We start from the raw sequence: 19,873 nt of genomic DNA on the forward strand, positions 1-19,873 counted from the left end.
TGTATAAATATCACAGCTGTTCTCATCCTGTTGCCCAACTGCAGAAGGCTGCCCTGTTTGTTTCCCATCATTCACTCATGGCTGAGGACATTCCTTCTATTTTGAGACCTCAGTGGAACTTTGATTACTGACATCTCTTTCTAGGAAACTCTTTGAGACTATGCCTGCTTGTTTGCTTTTGTATCCTTAAGGGAATGTAACCTTTTTGGTGGCCACCCCAGAAGCTCGGAGAGCATGACAGAGGTTCAGGAGTTTAAGACAGACTTTCTCCTACAGGCTTAAAGAGTCACATTACTTGTTTCACTTGTCTTGTGATCTGCTTAAATCAAGAGATTAACCTTTTATGCGTGCAGGGATGAAGTATTTTTCTATTCACTACATGTTAGTCTCTTTATCTTTTTATCTGGACAAGGCTTAATCTGGAATTTAGACTTTGCGAAAGTTCAGAGTCTTCTGTAGAATTTGTTACTTAATTTCTCCAAGATGTGCAGAGCAGCCAGCTGGAGCCTCCTTTCCTGAGTACTTTGCCATCAGATGCGAGGAGGCATGATGCACCATTTGGCAGAGATATTCCAAGGATATTCCTATCAAGCCTGTACTGTGTCTGCTTGGAGTCACTCAGGATATGAATATGTATGTATTGACAGTCACTCAAAGCAAAAGGAGGATTACTTGCCAGTAGATACTTGTTTCCTAGACAGATATTTCTTGTGCCTGTTCACAAACCAGCTACTTTCCCTCTATCTTCCTAATCCCATAATCATCTAACCCTGGGAATGCGGGGTGGAGAGAAACTAAGGGCGTGAGTGCTCCCAGCATCCGTGTGCACGCTGTGGGTGTGGTGCGTGGCAGAGGGTCATCAGCAAGCTGGCTCTAGATGCTGCTGGGATTTAAAAAGTCCTTAGTGTAAATGGTCTTATACACACAATGGAGTGAATGTGCGTATGAAAAACTCACCTCAAAAAAATATCTTGTGTTTCTTGGCTGACATGTCAAATTGAGGCTTATTGCCTCTGTATCTGGTAGGTCAGCTGGACATTAAAAATCTGGGAAAATCAAAAATAATCTGTTTGAACAGTATATCTGTGCAGCTTTATTCTAGACAGCCTGTAGATAATCATATGAGGACTAGCTTTGGGATTTTTAGTCATGGTAGAACAGAACTCTAAAATCAATTAATTTCTGTGCAAAATATTTAATTGGGGAAGTCAACATCTACAAAAAATGCAAGTAGAAACAACAACACACTTTCAGCACTCCAGATGGTTTTTTAAGTAGGTGGAGAATACAAGTTTTGAAGTTGTGTATGACCAATAGAAGTTTCCTTCAACACACTCGAGACATGAGGCTAACTTTTTGCTGGCACCCGTTGCCATTTCAGAACAGCATTTACTTCAGCAGTGTATTTCTTTACCTTGTGTATGGACTTCTGAACTCCCTGCAGCATGTTTTACGCTGCAAATGAAAACTGTCACAGTGCAGCACCAAACCCAGAATCCTTCTAGGACAGTCCTGCAGAGAGAGCAGCACAGGAACTAAAAGAGAGGAAGACTAATAGAGACAGAATAGACTGTGTCCCTTCTCATGTTTCTTAATGAAAAGCAATGTGCGTGTGTTAATAAAAAGAAATAGAAAATCATCAGCGGTTTGTGGGCATGCCAGCCGTGATACTTTCTAGAAGTACTGGGCAGTACATTTTTACCCTGTGCCGTTTGTCAGGCTGCTCCCATCCCCGCCGAGCCTGTGCTCCCGCCGGCTGGGCAGCGAGTGGCGTAACTGCGTGTCTTTCACATGTGGCTTGTTCTTTCATCGTCTGCCAAGGGGAAAGTGGTGTGTGTGTGATGTTTTGGTGGAGGTTTTGTTTGGTTTTAAGGGACGTGTCACAATATGTTTGTGTTACAAAAGGCAAGTGGGTTGAAGGGCAGGGTGATTTTTGGAGATGCTCTGGCTGATTGTGCAGATAGGTAGTGCCAGAGTGATTGCTATCATAAGCAGTCTTTCTCAGTGGAGTTAGGGCAAGTAATGTTTCCAGAATCTGGCACAAGAGCAGCTGGTGCTTCTGCTTTAGTAATAATTTTACCTCTCTTGTTGTCACTCCTACCCCTGTGGCTTTATTACTTAATCATGCAAAATTATTTTGTGTTTGACTCGTGAAGTGCCAAACTGCAAGCATCTTTTTCTTTTTTTCCCTTTTCTTACTTCATTTTATTTTTTATTATTTTTAATTTAGATCAATATAAAGAACTGCAATTGAAAAAAACCAGTTCCAGTAAAGACTGGAGTCCTGTGTTTTCAGCTGTGATTAATCATGAGGGGGAAGCAGGGAATCTGTGTTGACTTCTGAATGTGAAAGCAGCTTGAAGAGGGAAATAAGCCCCTTCTAAGCTGTTGTATGTTTAAACCCACCCCCCTCCCAAAATGCACTTCCCAGCATCATTGGGTCCTTGAGAAAATAAGTCTTTGTTACAGAAAAGGTAAGAGTGGATGTGGCTTTAAGAGCAATGCTGTTGAGTCACAGTCCTAGCAACTGAGTTTGTTATAGAGAGGCTCCTGAAGTGATGACCAACATTTGACACAAAAGCTAGTCCTAAAGACTTTCAGAGACCCCATGGGAGAGAGCCTGTTTGGGTTTGAGTGTGGACCCTTCCTCCAGTGGGGTCATTGAAGGAAGCAGAAGGAGGAGAAAAATAGTATTCTGGATGGCAAGAATAGAGAGAATGAGTAGCCAGTTAAGTGGGTTCTAGCTGAGCCTCTACAAAATTCTTCCTGTAAAAGTTTCTTGAGAGTGACATTTTTAGAAGCTCCTTCAGTTTTAGTTTGGGTATAGGATTTTGTGGAAAATTTTCATTAATAACAAGCCAGAGGTGTCTGAGCACTGATATGCAACACTGTGTGTTTAAGGCCAAACCTGTAGTTACTGTTGAGCCATTGAAAAAGAGAAAGAATTTTGTGCTAGTTAGAGTTACAGCACTTGATCCATAGTGTCGAAATAGAAAGAATTGCAAAAACGATTTGCATTGCCCCTTAAAATTTATCAGATTTAAACAAGCATTTAACTTGTTGTTTCCAGGAGACACTTAAAAGCAAATTAAAAATAAAAGCTTACACTGTGGTATTAAGAGATTGTTTCCCTGAACGTTTTTAACTTCAGGGTATATTACTGACTTTCCTTCTTGTAATATTTATTTGAACACTGGTTGTGAGTTATCAGCAAGTTTCGCTCAGATATAATAATGTGTGTTTATCAAGAGATTCGTGTGCAGGTGCAATGATCCATCATGTGGACTTGCAGAAGCAGCTATTTGTAGTTGTCCATTCTCTTGATAAAATACTTTGATATTTGAGCTGAGTTTAAAGTAGTAAAAAGTTTGGTTGAAGCTTTGTCAATAAGCTACACTCATGTACCATAAGCTTCAAGGCAGTGTGTCGATATGGTAAGGGGGGAATTTGACTCACCTGATTTTAAGAACAGTTTGTACATGGACCTGTAAGCTTTGGCTGTAAAGGGGTAAGCTCAGCTGCAGATACCCACATTGAGGACATCTCAGGGCAAGCAAGTGCAAAGCTTTTGCTTGCCATGACCAGCTGCATTGGACACCAGCATGATGAAAGTAAGTCTATTTATAATCTTCAGTTTTAGCTTAAAATAAATGAAAAAATACATTTTAAATTTTGGGCTTTGCTCTGATATATTTGATCTGTAGTACTGTCAAAGAATTCTTGCTTGAGTTGATCATATTTGTATTTTTAATAATTTCTGCCTAAAATGATTTATTTTCCTGTATCAGTTAAGTTATAGACCTTCAATATTATTTCACTGTGGCTTTCTCTGAAAGAGCTTTCTTACAAGGATGTGGGCTTATGAACAAATCACCGCACATAAACTGAGGTCTGAGCTTAGTACACATCACCTGCTGTGCAGTAACTACTCTTTCTCCCAGGATAAGTACCCAGTAGTTTATTCCCTTTTCTTAAGGGATAAGCATGTTGTGTTTACTCTGGGATGGGAGTGAACCCATGCACTGGCATACTGCAAATACACCCCCTGATTTTTACTGTGGTAGTTTGTCTATATGATCATCTCCTCAGACACAGATGAAATGTTGCTTTACGACACTCAGGTGAGGCTTAACCAGTTTAAACAGTAACAGAACCTATTTTTTAGGTTTAGCTAACACTATTATTGCACCCTAATTATTTGGATTCTTACTGTTAGTTACAAGCATTTTAATTTTTTGTTGTTCCTCTCATAATATTCTCACTTGACTCATCTCTGGCTGCAATTACATCTACCCCATAACTTTTTTTTTCCTTCTTAAATATGTTATCCCAGAGGTATTACCATCAATCCTGATGGGTTCAGTCTTGGCCAGTGGTGAGTCTGTCCTGGAGCCGGCTGGCATTGTCTCTGTTGGACACTGGGGAAGCTTCCAGCAAGAAGCCCCTCCTGTAGCTCCCCCCCGCCCACGCTACCAAAACCTGGCCATGCAAACCCAATACAGACCCGCAGTATCATCTGGCAAAAAATCATTTTATTTTGTTTCATCCAGCTGAACTCAACCTCAGTCTTGGATGAGTGATTTATCTCCTTATCACACTGGGGTTAGATAAGATTTTGATTAATTTTTTCTCTTATTCCGCACAAGCCCATGTGATTTCTACTTTCTGACCATAGAGATCCATCATTTCGGAAATAGACCCTTAGAAAGAGTGTAGAAGAAGATCTGATACTGTAGTCTTTGAGGTTCAAATGCAAAAATCAAGAAGGGCATCAGAACTGTGAGACTTTCTAAAATGAAATCTTTCCAGTCCCTGGTAGGTTTCTGTTGTCCTGAGAAGACCTAAAGCCTTTCCTGCTCCGAACCTTTGCCCTGATCACTACTCCAGTGTGTAGATAGGTGAAGTTTCTACCTGCAACTAGGGATCATTATTCCTGTCCAACTAGGAATGAATCTTGTTCACACTGTAGGTTTTAGTTGATCACACCTTGGGCTTTGCTAATGGCTGGAGACAAGGTGAACTGGATGTTTACTATCAGGGTAGAGAACACTCATATTTTCTAGCAATTCACCAGGATTAGCAGCTTCAGTACATCAGCCATCTAAACCCACATAAAAATGCTGCTGTTTCTTTTGCTACCTCTTCCATTTTTTAGTTGAATGACTAGTCATTTTGTGCTACCAAATATTTCTTTACTGAAGAAAAGCACTTGAAACTCCCATCTTTTTGTTGTTTAGATCCTTTTTACAAGTAACTTTTAGAGTTCCTCTGTTAAAGCTTAAAGGTATGTTTAGTCCAATTTAGTAACCATACATCTGAAAAAGAAGTACTTTTCATTAACTGTAATGTGAAAATGGTTACTGAAAGTTAGGTTTTAATGGCATTACATTGAAGTCCCTATTTGCTTAGAGTTTGGAAGTGCATCACATCTGGTGTTGAACTGAGCTTCTCATTATTTGATGCTGCAGGTAGATAAACAGTAAGATTAACTTTGCTAAGTGTCTTTGTAAGAAATGTTGTATTTCTGTATGGGGATTTGTATTATTCAATATCCGAATGCCATTCACTTTAGAGTAACAGACACTACAGAAAGGACCTTACACAGAGAACTGCATGCAGCTTCAGGTTGCCAATAACTTTTTGTTGTACAGCCCAAATAAAAGATAAGCAGTTTGGTTGTCTGTCTCTTTAGGGTTAATTTAAATTAATTTTTACTGTGAGACCATATATTGTTACCAGGAGAACACATGTTTTGAAATGTGATTACTAGTCATACCTAATAAATGATTTTTAGTTCAGTCATTTTAAGAAATGAAAAGACCACTTACTTACTATCACCATTTTTAAATCCAGTAGCATTATAAAATTCAGAATGTCTTTTTTCTTTAATAAAATAAATAATTAAGGACATTTTGTTAGGATGCAAATTCACTAATAGTCTATGAAAATGTTTTAAAATGTTGCGATACCATTTATGACAAGTAAGGAACCTAATAACTAATTAGGTTGAAAGAACTTTAGTAAGTGAGAAAATGAAACCTACTGAATATACTCTAAATGAAGCAACCTTTTGAAAGGCCTATTTTTGAATAAACAGGCATGAAAATTCACCTAAGGCATAATACTTTATGTACTGAGAGTTAAAAAGCAGACCTTCTCATATGGCTGACAAAATGGTTTCAGATTTTTTTAGCTTTGTTAAATCTATTGAATGTTGTTTTTTTGTTATTTTGGTAGAACTGCACCCCGAAATAGCTTCATCCTCAAAACCTGAAGAAAGTTTCTATGCGGACAGTTACAATCCCTTCAAGGATGAAGATGCCCCAGACTACTTAAACCCATTTGATGAGCCAGATCACGTGTCTGAAGCACTTGGAAGTGCAAGAGATTCTCCTCCACAACCTGCAAAAAGGAAAAACGTCAGGCCAGTGGATATGAGCAAATACCTCTATGCAGATACCTCTAAAGCTGAAGAGGAAGAGCTAGATGAGTAAGTGTGATTCTTCATCTTTCAGCAGCTTTGGAAGCATTAGTGGGATCCCTGGCTTAATCTTGAGGTGTATTGGGTTAAACCGTGGTGATCCTTAATCACTTCCTCAGGACAGATTGATCCTTAGGCAGCTCAGCAGCAGAAAATACCATACCCCCAAGTCATGTTATTCAGCTGAACATGATCAGTTAGGAAACTTTTCTGTTTCTTATTGATAGCAAACTACTGGAGAGGGAACAGGTCTGTGTACCTTTCTGGCACTTCACCCCCCGACAATTGCAAATGAGCCAAAAATTAAGGAGCAGAAGAGCTTGATCCTTCCTCTCCTTTTTGCAATTATTTTTCCTACATAAAATAATAATTTTTATTAACCATAATGGAGAGTTTGTTCCGTCTTGGTGCAGTATGTAAAAAGGAAGAGCGTTTTGCAATCTGCCCAGCACATTTTCGAGAGTCCCATAAATTGAGTCTTTATATGGGAAAATTAACATCCTCTATACTTACTTAGGTTGTTTCTTGTATCATGACCACACAGAAAACTTTTAAAAACTCACACTGACTGCCTTGTATTCCAGTATAGAAACTAACAGGGAATGAGAGTTTTCTGCAATTGCTGCTCAGCTCAGGAGGTTGGAAGGTGTATCCTTACTCCTTGTTTGTGGTCATTAGTCACCAACCACACCACTCATGAGACAGTTTATGGTGATTACATGCAGCCAATTTTACAGACAACAATTCTACTTAACATTTAATTTTACATTATTTATTGAGATTTATCTTGGCATGACATTTGCATTACTTTTAATATTAGCACAGGTATTCATTGTATCATCATCTTTCTGTTTCTCTGTTTACAGCTGTGTTCTAGGGAATTGAAGAATTCCCTTTGCACTCTAATAGAAACATATAAAGGACTCAGCAGGGTTTTTTCCCTTTTAAAGCTCTGTGGCTGTGGATTTGACATTGTTGTTTGGTCTGTGAAGAATAAAACAAACAGATAATAAAGGGCATGGGGGATGATGCCTCTGCCAGCTCCATTTATCAGGGCACTGCCTGAACAAACAGCACTGGCTGCTGTGTCTTCAGAGTACAGTGTGATCACACTGATGACCACAACAGCAGCCATTGTTGGTCATTCCCTGGTCACCATAATCTGTAGGGAGAAAAAAAATGTATACATTACACCCACCAAGATAGAGGTATAAAGGACAGCAAAGACTGAGATGAGCAGAAAAAGAAAAAAGCTTCATTGATGAGCAAGTGAAGAATTTTCTCTGTTTTATATTTTACTCACATTTCCACCCTAAGCACATCTGTGCCAAAGGACCTTGTAGCAGGGTTGTAATATGCAGGCCTTTTTTTGCTATATTCTGGGCTCTAGCCCTTGGTTCAACGACCCTCTTCTTGTTTTAATGACTCCATTTGCTTAGTTCTTCTTTTTTTTTTTTTTTTAAATTTACCAAAGATAAACTCCCCATAGGTGGAATCTACTTGAGTGTAAAGCTGGCTTGTGTTTTCATTATAAAGCAATGCCCTATGGGAAAATGGAAGAATAAGCAGTCAATAAACATTATAAAACAATTTTTACATCTTTCACATATGTTTTTTATGTCCTGACCACCAAAGTAACCTTCCTCTCTGCATTTTCCTCCCAAGTTATAGAAGCAACATGTCATAGAAAAAGGCCTGGAGACCATTTACTGAATGTATTGGGTAGGAGTGTGGCAAGGAAAACCTTTGAATTTTTATACTGAACTCTCTGGAGGAATGAATGTAATGATAAAACTCCAGTCCAGGAACACAGGACGCGTGGTATTAACTCACACCTACAAACACTATTTCACCTTACCTCATGTCATTAATTTTCAATTCTTAAGGCAGAAAGTTTCTGCTAAGGCATGGTATGGGGAGCACCAAAGGAAAAATTTTCTCGGCATTGCCACTTGGTAGTTTTGATGTGCCCTAAATCATGAAGGCTTATGTCCAGATGTGTATTGATTTTTATCTACTGTGAATATTGATGCTTTTATTATTTACCTAAGTGGGTAATCTTCTTCTTTTATTATTTACCTAAATGGGTAAGCTATTAAAGTCTAGGCTTCAGTGTCAGTTTGTGGCAGAGAGTTCCACAAAAAAAACCAAGATCTTAAATGAAATGTGTTTCCTTTGTTGATTGTAAATAAACTACCTTTCCTATCCCATCCCATCTCTTCTGCTGGCTTATCAAAACGACAATTAGTTGTGTTGGATTTACCTGCTGTAAACAGTTGTTTTCTTGTCTATCTCTAGCTTGTTCACCATTACTTATCTCTTGTCTGAGTTAACTTTTTCAATCTCTCTTCATACAGAAGTCTCTTCATCTCTCTAATCATTTCCACTGCACGTCTCTGGACCCTGTTATTTCTCCTGCTGTATGTCTATTTTAAGATGTGTTGACTTGGCCTGAGCAGTGTAATCAAGACAAGGCTGAACAACTGAGTCATATCATGACATTAGACAACTTTGCATATTATTTTCAACCTCTCTCCTAACATCTTTTGACTTTTTAAAATTTTGTTTCATTTTGTTTCACTGGTCAAGTGGTTTCCCCAGGTGTCGTTTTGAACGTGATAGATGGAATTCATGAGAAATGAAAGGCTCCTGAATGGCATTTGCTGTCACTCAGGAACTATAATGTATTTTTATCCCTATGTCTTAAATGTTTAGTTGGAGTTCACTTAATGTAATGCTTGGCATTTTTCTCTTATATTTTGTGTGAAATGCAATGATGTATCCTGGGAACGTGGACACATCAGTTAACATCTGGACCCTTGTCCCACTCTGCTCTGGCAGATCCCTAGTTCTGATTCTGGACTTGGAGCTTACACAGAGTGCCCCAAGAACTGAACTCTGACTCTAGTTTTGTAACAGACTCTCCCTGTAATCTTGTAAAAGGTACTTAGCCTTGCTGTGCCTCTGTGAAGGATTTACCTTGGGTAATTTGCTTCATTGAAACATATTTCACTAATGGTTGTGAAGATAACTAATATTTCATAACACATGCAAAGCATAGTCACAAGCATAAGCATCATGAGGCATTGCATGGTATTGAAGGACTTAGATGAGCCAGTACATTTATTTATTCTGCTGTAAAACTATGCTCTCAAAACATACTTCCTCTGACTGGACTGAGATCTCTGCCTAGGTAGAGATAAGGGACACATTTTCCTTTCGTTAGTTTGGACATTTGAATGGTAGTGGAAAATCCTGCTTTTGTCTTTTTGAATTTTGTACATTAAAATCAAAATGATGGGTGGCATCCTGTTAATGAAGGACAGCAGACCTTGTGAAATTAAGTTCAATCATTTGAAAATAGCACAGCTCACAAGTACTCAATGTATAATGCTTTCTACCTTAGTACTTCTGATTGGCAGTATTGCCTGATCTTTTAACCCTGCCATGCTGACAACTTTGGGTTTCCTTTTCAATAACATGTTGCACTTTTTTTCCCATTTACCTGGAAACACCGATCCAAATAATTTTTAAATTGGTCAGAATAAAACTTGCTTTCCAATATCATTTGGCTCTGTGGCTTCTTATCTCGTTAATCATTGTATGGCTTAGAATTATGCTGTCTAATTGGCAAGTCTATCAAGTTGCCATCTACTGAAGCTGCCTGTTGCACAAGAAACCACAAGCCACCACATTGTCAGTGCTATTTTAAGGCCAGGTCGTTTGTCACGTCTGGGATTTTTTAATTTTGTGGTGGACAGTCCAGTACCTCTTCAGACAAATCACACAATGTGGATCAATTAAATAACTTCACCAAAGCAAAAAGTACGGGGCTGATCTCAGAGAAAAGTGCTTTCATGTTTTCCAGCTAAGACTTTTTTCAGCCAGGCTTTTCACGGGCTTAATTTCTTGTAAAGCCGTGTAGAAGCTGTTGGACCAAACTCTGTGGCATGTATCAGACCTTCATGGTTTCAAACTTCATAACCACTTCATGAAAGAAACATTTTGATGGGTTTTTTTCCTGTATAAAAATGAATTTAAAAAAAAAAATCTTTCTCAGTATTTATAAGAAGAATTAAAAGCAGTGCAGGGGGAAGGTAGAAAGTAACACGTGTGTGTCTGTTCTGTGCATGTATGTCTCTTTCTGTGACTAAAATATGAGTGTTTATCTGGCTTTCAAGCAAGTTCTTCTCTAGAAAAAAAAAAAGGGGCAGTGACTTGTCTCCTTTTAGCACTTTCTTCTGGTTCAGACAGAGGGTACAATTCTTCAGGTTGGTGCATGCAATGCAAGCAGTTCTGGAGCATAAAAATTTTTAAAGAAGTTTCTTCCAAACCTGTGTACTCTCATCGTTAAGGTGTTCTTTTGTTTTGTTTTGTTTTGTTTTGTTTTTTCACACCAGAATAATTTTAACACCTTACAAAATACACCTTTCTAATTCAGAGTACACAGAGATGAATTTCTGCCAAACATGCTGCGCCTGTTGGCTGTTCTGAAGGCAGACCTGTTGAACTAAATAAAACCTTGTGCTGTCCCATAGCATGCATTGTTCTTCAACCTTTATCTCTTTTATCTTCATTTTCACCTCCCTTTGAACTCTCTGGTGTCTGAAGGCAGCTGAACTGGGCTGTCTGCTAAATTAGAGCTACTGACAGCTGGATGCATTCTCCATTCCAGCCTGAATACCTTCCTTTTCCTGCTGTCTCCAAACACCCATCTGTTCCCATTAACTTGTTATTTTGGTGTTGCCTTTAGTTTTGATTGCACTGGTGGCTTTGCTGCTTGATGGGCAGCAAAGTGGGAACACCTGAAAGTTGCCTTCAGTCAACAGATGAGTTATTTTATTGTAAGTCTTTCAGGATCTGGATATCTTTTTAAATAAGGAGCAGCAGATTCTTAGAAAGGTCTGGAAGTTTTATGCCTGATTTTCATTTATGTGCTTTGGTAAACTTAGCCTTTTAGAAGTAGACTTTGTTTCTGTGGTGTAGATTATTAATTGCTTGCTTTTTCTCAGTGAAATGAGGATGACTGTAAACTACATTCAAATAAAGTCTGAAATCAGCCTATGAGACTGAAAGACATTTTCACACTAAAATTACAAACAAATGAGAGAAATTTCATATTCTGTGAAGGGCAACTGGATGAATAGTTGGTTTTCCATTTGTCCCCAAATTCTGCTGTTGTAGTTCTTTAAAAACAGTGTGTGCTAGCTCACAACTCTTATCCTGAGAGGGAATGTGTAAATGGATCTAGCTAGGTAGGCTCTTCTCTGATGCTGCATGCATTATTGTTTCCATCTAGAGTTGAATTCTAAGGGGACTTCAGGGGACTGAGGTTATTTTCTGTGGTTACTTATGCTGCATATAATAAGTGTATGCAGATATATTGTTGGGAATTGCCCTGACTTAGTTACATAAACATAGTTTGAGATATATAAGATAAATATATCTTGCAGGAGAAATATGGGCTAGAAAGGAATTAATTAATGTATCCATTTCGTAACTAACCATCCAGTTTTGGATTGCAAAATGTGAAAAGCAAATATTATTAGTGGAATAACTCAGGGCAAAGAAGGTTCCCATAAGTATCCTTACACGGACACAAAATTGCTGGCTCTTCTAAGTCTGTAGAAGAAGCTATTATTGGATGTATTATTGATTGCTATTTGATGTATCAAACTAATATAAAATATGGCAGTGCTGTGGAGGTATTTGCTTAGGGTGGAACAAATGCAGAGTTGGAACGTGAATGCCAGAGTTAAGAATAATTCTTTAGACTGTATCTATTTGTTTCTTAAATGAGGTTTAGTTGTAAAAAGCACTTTCAAAATAGACAGATGATGGCTACTGGTATCTGCAGAGAGAGATATACAGGTCAGCTGTGGTTCTTACACTGTTGACTTATCTGAAGAGTGTTCTTGAAATGGTGTGGTGCCTTTACAGAGTTTGAAATACTCTTGATGTGGATTGTGTACCTAATGGAGGCCAAAATTTTCAGGCTTGGACAGCCAAGAGTGAGGAAGTGGAAGCAAGACTGTACCAGTGGCCTTATTCTTAACTCTGTTATAATGAAGCTTTCTCAATTCTGTTAATTATGAGTGTTGAACAGCCAGCAAGTTCACTCAGATTTGTTGGTATTGATCTTGTAGAATCTGATCATTGATAGATGGCAAAGTATAATTGAAGAGTTCACTATCTGCAAGTGGTAAAACTTCTGCAATTTACAGAACTTTATAAAATTTATGGAAATTATGACTTGATGAAGTTTTAACTGTTGTAACTCACTTTTCAGTTGTATGAAAATGTATTTAAAAGCATCTAAAGGTAAAACATATGTGGGATAATAAACGCAATTTGGTCATCGGCTTTTCTAAACAGGTCTTATTTTTGGTTTAATTTCCAAGGAGATAGCAAAGAAATGTGTTTCCCTTCTTTTAATTAGATCAAATCCATTTTATGAACCAAAACCAAGCCCTGCTTTAATTAAAGTTGCTCTGCTGCAAGAACCAGAAAAGAAGATGAAAAGAAAGGCTCCTGAACCCCCAAACTTCTTGCCAAAGACAGAGATGGGCATGGGTGAGAACGTATCAGCTATTCCTGCAACAAGGGAGCTTTCCTCCTCTCCTAAGGTAAGCTTTGCATACCAAAATTTCTTCTTTTTTCTTAACAGTACCTTTCTGTGTATTGTTAACATCCTATTTATTTCTGCAGGCCATCTTAAAAGCTTTGCTTCTACTTAATAAGTTGTTGGCTTGTCTCTATTCACTTGGTTCATGGGGAGGGAGCAGCAGTGGGAGCTCGTATTTTTTCTGTAAGGATTTAATGACAACAGTAACAGCAACTGCGGTTTCAAAGAAAAGAGTCTTCTAGTAACCAGTGTTACAGGACAGCTGGATATGCCATCGAGAAGGAAGAAAATCACACTGAACAGTGCTTTGTCCTGATCTATTTTAATGCTGCTAAGCCTTGCCCCTGTTGAAGAGTCTGTCTGCACATTTCTGTCATAAATCTGGGTTTTAAGAGCTTAGTACTGGATACTGTTTATTTGTATTGGGATTTATATGTGTCCAATTCTGTAGCTATGTTGAAGTAATTTAAAAAAAAAAAAAAGGCAGTCTACTTTAATTCAGATTAACTGTTTATTACAAATGCCCAGACTAAGAATGCTTAGATATGCACATCCATCTCTGCTTGTCAGGGGAAAATCTGGGTTAATTTCAGTTGAAGAGGGCGATGCGAGGCATGGATATTTTATTACTAGAACAGTTAACTTCTGTCAGTGTGGATTTCAACTCTAGTGTCTCAGCCGTTCACAACACTTAACGCTTTTTTTAGAAAACAAAATAAGCATTTAATAGTATAAGTTAATGGACCTTTCTTAGAAATGAATGTCACATATGCTGCCTGCTTGTTTTAAAGGTAGGAACATGAGGACAGAAGGCTTTCCTTACAGCATATCTTGCCCAGTGTCTGCATATTGTCATCTGATTTGCCTTGTATTGGAGCTGCTCTACTTTAAGAATTGAGTGAAACTACTTGCCATACATATCATTTCACTGTGTAATTACTCACGCAGATTGCATACATGTCCTTGTCCACTCAGGCTCTGATCTTGTTGTCATTTTACCACTCACTCAGGCTAAAGATTATGAGACCAGAAAACTAATCTGTGTCTGCTCACTTCAAAACAAAATAGTAGGTAAGACCACAACTGCACCTCACAAGTTATTCTTAATATGCAAAACCACAACCAGGGATATATGAAATCAAAGCATAGGAGTTTTAGATTGCTCTGAAATGGGATTTAATCCTGTTTGCTGAATGAAAAATATGGCGCATTATTTGATTTCTGGTGGAGACTGGCCCTTGTGTCAAAGCAAAATGGCCAAAGAAAAGCTTTCTGGTCCTACCAGGCTGTGCAAAGGCATCTGCAGAGATTTTCATCAGGTTGCTTGATAGAAGTTATGCCCAAATTGCTAATTGAGAGATGTTTTTTACAGATCTGCATCCAAGGAAATATGTGTATCTGCTTCATTCATGTCTTTTTTGTGCTGAATTAACACGTTACTGCTGAGTTTGTTTGTTGTAGTTTTTGTAGGGCTGTGAGAGAAGGTGGAGCTCTATGCTGACATTATCTTTTATAGGAAAGCTTTAATTCTTTTTTTAACAGGATTTTGGAGGATATGAGACATTAGGGAAGGCTCCAAAGCATGTGCAGTGTCCTGGCTTATTTTATTACCACTACAGTGGAAAGTTTTGCTGACTGGGTGTGTTAAAATATTGTACGGTCACTTGCAATGTAGAAAGCTTTCTGTAAGCACAGTCTTTTTTCTTTGCTTGAGTTGCTTTGCTCTAAGATCAGAAGCACTTTATTTGGAATGCTTTTTGAAATTTGGAAAAGTACTGGCATTTAAAAGAAAAGAAAATAAACAGTTTTCTCACACTACAATATAAAATAGTGCCCAGATAGGACTTAGACTGTTGGCACATATAACTTGTTTATTGCTCAATGATAGAGATAGTGTGTAGCAACTCAAAGGTATAGTCATTATACAGACATGAACTTAGCACATGCCCTTATGTAGGGGGAATAGTCCTATAGAGGTAAACTTAGGGAAAGAAAGGTTAAATAACATATGTTTTTCAGTGTTTTGTCCAAATTTGCTGGGCACAGAAAGCCCCTGGTACAACTCTGACCAGAAAGTAAGTTTTTTCAGCAGGTTCAATTCCCTGTCTTGGCCTTTGTCATAGGAAATGTCTGTGGAGCAGAAATGCTAAGCTTTTGACTATACAAACACGGCATCAATATTAGAACTTTCAAGTTAAAGAAAAAAATCTTCCAAAAGTTCTTCTGCAAATCTTTGACAGAGTATTTGGAGCTCATGTTTCTTGCACATACTGGTGACATTCATCATGTTTGCTGAAGGCAAAAAAAAAAATGCTGTCGTCAACATCCATATACCAGCAAGTTTATTAAGTGATGAGCAGTCACTTACCTGCAGTAGCAAAGCTTTTCCAAGTCTCTTTAATGTTTTCCCCTTGAGCAGACCCTTTTGATCACTTGGAGGTCCCTGTGCCACCTGTATTGGTGAGGAAGGGTCAGTTATCTGTATAGATAAGGCAGGGTGTAACTCTCCATAAAGGTCCAGCCAGCTCTCCAGCCCATAGTATTAGCTCAGTATTTGCCATACATGAGTTTAGAGGAAGTTTTGCTTCCAAATTTTATTATCTACTTGCAATTCCTAAAGGAATATCTTCATTCTCTCCTGTCTTCCTTCCATACATCCTCCAAATAATCTGAGTCATCAGAGAGGTCTTTAAAATGCAAAGTCTGAAATCTGGAATTATCCCACAGTTAATCATCTCGAATGACTTGAAAACTGCCGTGTATTTTTATGGCTGACTGTATTTGGGTGAGTCTGACAAACTGCAAAGCTGTAATTAAGCTCTTCAGTCATCAGACTGCTACAGTGCTGTCAAGCCCAGCTGAAGCCTTGTTGGGCTTGTTACTGTCATGCATGTGTTAGTGGTCTTTACATGGTTTGGATAACCAGGTTTTGCCTCTCACAGAGGTGGTAGAGACTTTAAATTGCTCCCACTTGTTGATTTTGTGGAAAAAAAAAATTGAGCAAAAGTTCAAGCTCAAAATGCAGTATCAGACCAGTAAATAGCATGCATATCAGTGCTCATCATCATTGCTTTAGCTGATTTCAAAATATGCATATGAGCTTCAGCTGGCTGAAATCTCAGCCAGTGTCAGTATCTCTTCTCTTCCTGCATTATGTTGAGTTTATTCAAAATAAGATCAGTTCCAGAGCTGTCAGCTATGTGTCATGGTAGAGAAGCAAAAGCCATGTGTGTCTGCACAATCAAGGATTTTATTGCATTTGTGAAAATGAGGAGGCAGGAATGCTACTGACTGTGTGTGGGAGGTGAAAAATTATTTACTAGGGAGCAGGAGGAAACAGATAATCACCCTCAACCATAGAGTTATTTTTAAATGTGAAAAGAAAATAGTTCCTGCACTGGATTGACACTACTCATTCACTCTTTTGAAGGATGGCATATGCCCTTCCCTTTCGGGAAACGGTTCTGAGAAGGGCTTTTTCCTGTTATTTGGTATGTTCAGTTTCTTGCCAAAGCTCATATTGATGCCTCATGAATCTATCAGGTTTCTACAGTTACCATTAACCTACTGAAAGTAAACAGGTATGTTGTGTTTGGTGAATCCAGCTTGGTCTCACATTCTTTCTTCTGTCCTCAAGGTCTGGAAACCTGTGTTCATTAAAGACATGCTTTCCAGAGTAACTGCTGCAGGCTGAGTAGCTGCCAGCCTGGGACTTGGGACCTCACAGAGCTCCATCTCACTGCTGCCTACTGGGCTACCCAGCATCTCTCAGCAAATGAAACTCCAGCACTTCACTCCTGGGGTTAAATGTTTCTCTGGCAATACATGTGAACAGTCATGGAGTTGATATCAGACCACAGGATGCTTTTTGAACTTTACCTTTTAGTTATGCCTTGCAACTCATGAAAGTATAGAGCACCAGGGCAGGATGATAAATCAGCTTAAGACTATCATTAATATATACACCATTCTTGCTTTTATGAAGTCATGGTGTTGTTGGTAATCATGAAAATATAAGAATTGGGTTTGGTGCTTGTAGACAAGAGCTTGTTGTGACCTTTTAAGTTGGTGGAAAAGGAGAATACACATTCACATAATAGTCCAAAGCCAATAGTAGTAACATCTCTGTTTGTCACCATCATTGTTTAAGCTGTCTCTGATTTTAAAACCAATTGTTTTGCATGCCCAGTGATAGTCTGCTCTCATGCCAGACAAGCTAGCTGATTTAAGCTTTAATGAAACGTTTATAGGAAATGTAATAAGACACACAGAATCCTTTTTTGCATGACATGTAATAACCCATCTACATCCAGTATCCTTTGTAATCTGTTGTGTATCTGCAACACTTCTGTTCAGGCTGTTCAGAAAGATTTATGCCTGACAGACAGTTTGTCCTTCAAACAGCAAATGAGGTACAACGTACTTCTTTATGAAAGAAGTTCTCAGATACTTCTCAAGGGAACAAGAAGAAACATGTCATTTTGTTGGTTTTTTTTTTCTACTTATTTATTCTAAATCAGAATAAATGCTTAGAGATAAAGTGCAAAATACTCCGGTAGGTTTAGTGGAAAGGGGAGAAGTAACATTCCTTATAGCACTAGACACTACTTTCCAAGATTTCAGAGATCTCATGGACTCCAATTGCTCCTTTTCTCCGCTTTTATTTGCCTCAGCATTATCAGCCTTATGTGACCAAACAGTAGGAAGACTTCATCTTAAAACACAGGTGCAGTAATGCAATTAAGTGGGGAAATGACATTAAACTCCAGATGGGGAGATGGAGATCATTCACGTTCTTGGTATCAAAAGTATCTTCAGTTGTTCATTCACATAAGGACTTCCTGGCTCTCTGGAACATCTTTAATGATTTTGCTCCTTTTCAGCTTCACATGGACTGCAAAGGAATTGTGCAGCTCATTTGCTTGAGATCTTTGTCACTCCCTATGCAGACAAATAGTTCATCCAGCCCAAGGAAGACTTGGGAGGTACTGGATAGAATTGCAAGATATCTACTTTTATAAACTTGTGCAGAAAAGGCACTCTGAGAAAATCTGCCTTTGCATGCAGCTCAAAAACATTTTTTCTTTTAATAGGAAGAAACACAAGCTGCACACTTCATGTAAACAGAGAGGTAGTGAGATAATCATATGGAAGCACAGACAAGTCATTCAACTTGCAGCTTTTCAAGTGTTAAAGAATAAAGTAGGCTCCATTTTTTAAGGCAGTACTTAAGCAATTTCTTACTGCTTTTTGCATCAGTTTTAAATGGTGTTTGTTAACTTGACTGTGTTGCCTCTGTATTATTCCCATGATTGGTGCCAACAGGAGTCCATTTTTAGACACGGAGACTACAGATGAAACCAAGCCCTTCCTTATTCTGTGTGTGGCTTTCTGACCTTCTGACTGAATTACCTTGTGTCCATTTTCTGGTAACAAGCCAGTCAAACTGCTTACAGAAAGATTTAGGTGCTGCTCTATAGTCACATTTTCTGTAAGAGAGATGCTTCCTTCAGAATTTGAAGTCCAAAACCAGGTAAGTTAATAGTTTGCCTACATGGTCCTACAGCAGGAGTTATGCCCAGGTCCGCAGGCAGAGCTGAGCTGCTCTCAACATCAGCCCCTTACTTCTTGCCTTATCCTAATTCCAAGCACCTGCTGGAGTGGAAACACATCATCAGATACAGGTCTCTCTGCAAAGCTCATGACTCAGGTATATGTTGTTCCACAGGGAACAAATCCAGGCTGTGTGCTGAGCCAAGGGTCAGTGAAAGGCACTGCTTTCTGTGACAACTGAGCAACTGAATGCTGTCCAGGAGGAGTGAATGTGATCCTTCCCTCTGTCATTAATTTGTTACGTGTGGTGGTTAAGCTCTTGAACCAGATTTTGGTGGTGGTTTAGTTGCTGTGGGTTTTTTTCCCAAGTTCACAGCTTGATCCAACCGAATTAGCACAGCTATTGGCTTGACTGTAATGCCACGCAGCTGAAAGAATGCTGGTTTGTGTCACATGAACTATCAGAAAAAACAGTTCTCTGTAAGGTCAGGTCTTACGTGACTCACACCGAGGACTCAAAAGCATTAACTTCCAGTAATTCGGAGTTGGGTTTTTTTGTGGACATCAGTTTTTCTTCAAACATATATATATATGCAATTATTTAAAGTGAGATAATTAAAAATGTATTTGTAACCATAATTTTTGAACACTTGATTTGGCAACTTTCAGTTCTGCTATTTAAGTGTTTGCCTCTTTCTTCTTTAGATGCTTATTAATAGTGGGGATACAGATAACAGGCCTTCAGAGCCGTCCTAGAAAAATATTTTTCATTGCAAATTAATATATATAATATGCAGGTTGATAAATGCTTGGCTGCTTCTGCCATTTTCATAACTGCTCTTTAAGGTATTTCTGCGCTGTTGGTGCAATGTAGCTCCTACTGAAATAGATGGAAACTTTGCCAGTGCCTGCAAAGCTGTTCTGGGTTGCACCAGTTAGAACTTCTGCAAAATGTCTGTGCAAATTAATTTTGGTAACTTCACCAGTGTTGTGATATTCCAAGCCTCAGTTTTCATATTTTTATATGTAACTTACATTTACAAATTACAGTACTCAGATTTGTTGTCATATAGTATTACTTCACTTATTGTGGGGAAAACATGCTCTTTAGATATATATTGGCAGTAATTTCATATGTTTTATTTCAAGTTGGAAGTTTAAGGTTGTGCACCATTCTGTGGACAAAAAATAAAAATCCGTCTCTGGCAGAGAGT

General features: G+C 38.5%; 1 protein-coding gene across 1 annotated transcript in view; it reads left to right on the forward strand.

The window, feature by feature from the left end:
- The window catches only part of EHBP1 (EH domain binding protein 1), a 178,696-nt gene that overhangs the window by 56,037 nt on the left and 102,786 nt on the right, over window positions 1-19,873 (forward strand). The window contains exons 8-9 of the mRNA XM_027898157.1: window positions 6,238-6,490; window positions 12,921-13,107. Of these exons, the coding sequence (XP_027753958.1) occupies window positions 6,238-6,490; window positions 12,921-13,107 (440 nt within the window). The remainder of the gene's footprint in view (window positions 1-6,237; window positions 6,491-12,920; window positions 13,108-19,873) is intronic.

The sequence above is a fragment of the Empidonax traillii genome, unplaced genomic scaffold (genome assembly GCF_003031625.1).
Source record: "Empidonax traillii isolate 1590-97213 ecotype Southwest subspecies unplaced genomic scaffold, ASM303162v1 scaffold580:size560489, whole genome shotgun sequence".
Taxonomy (NCBI): Eukaryota; Metazoa; Chordata; class Aves; order Passeriformes; family Tyrannidae; genus Empidonax; species Empidonax traillii.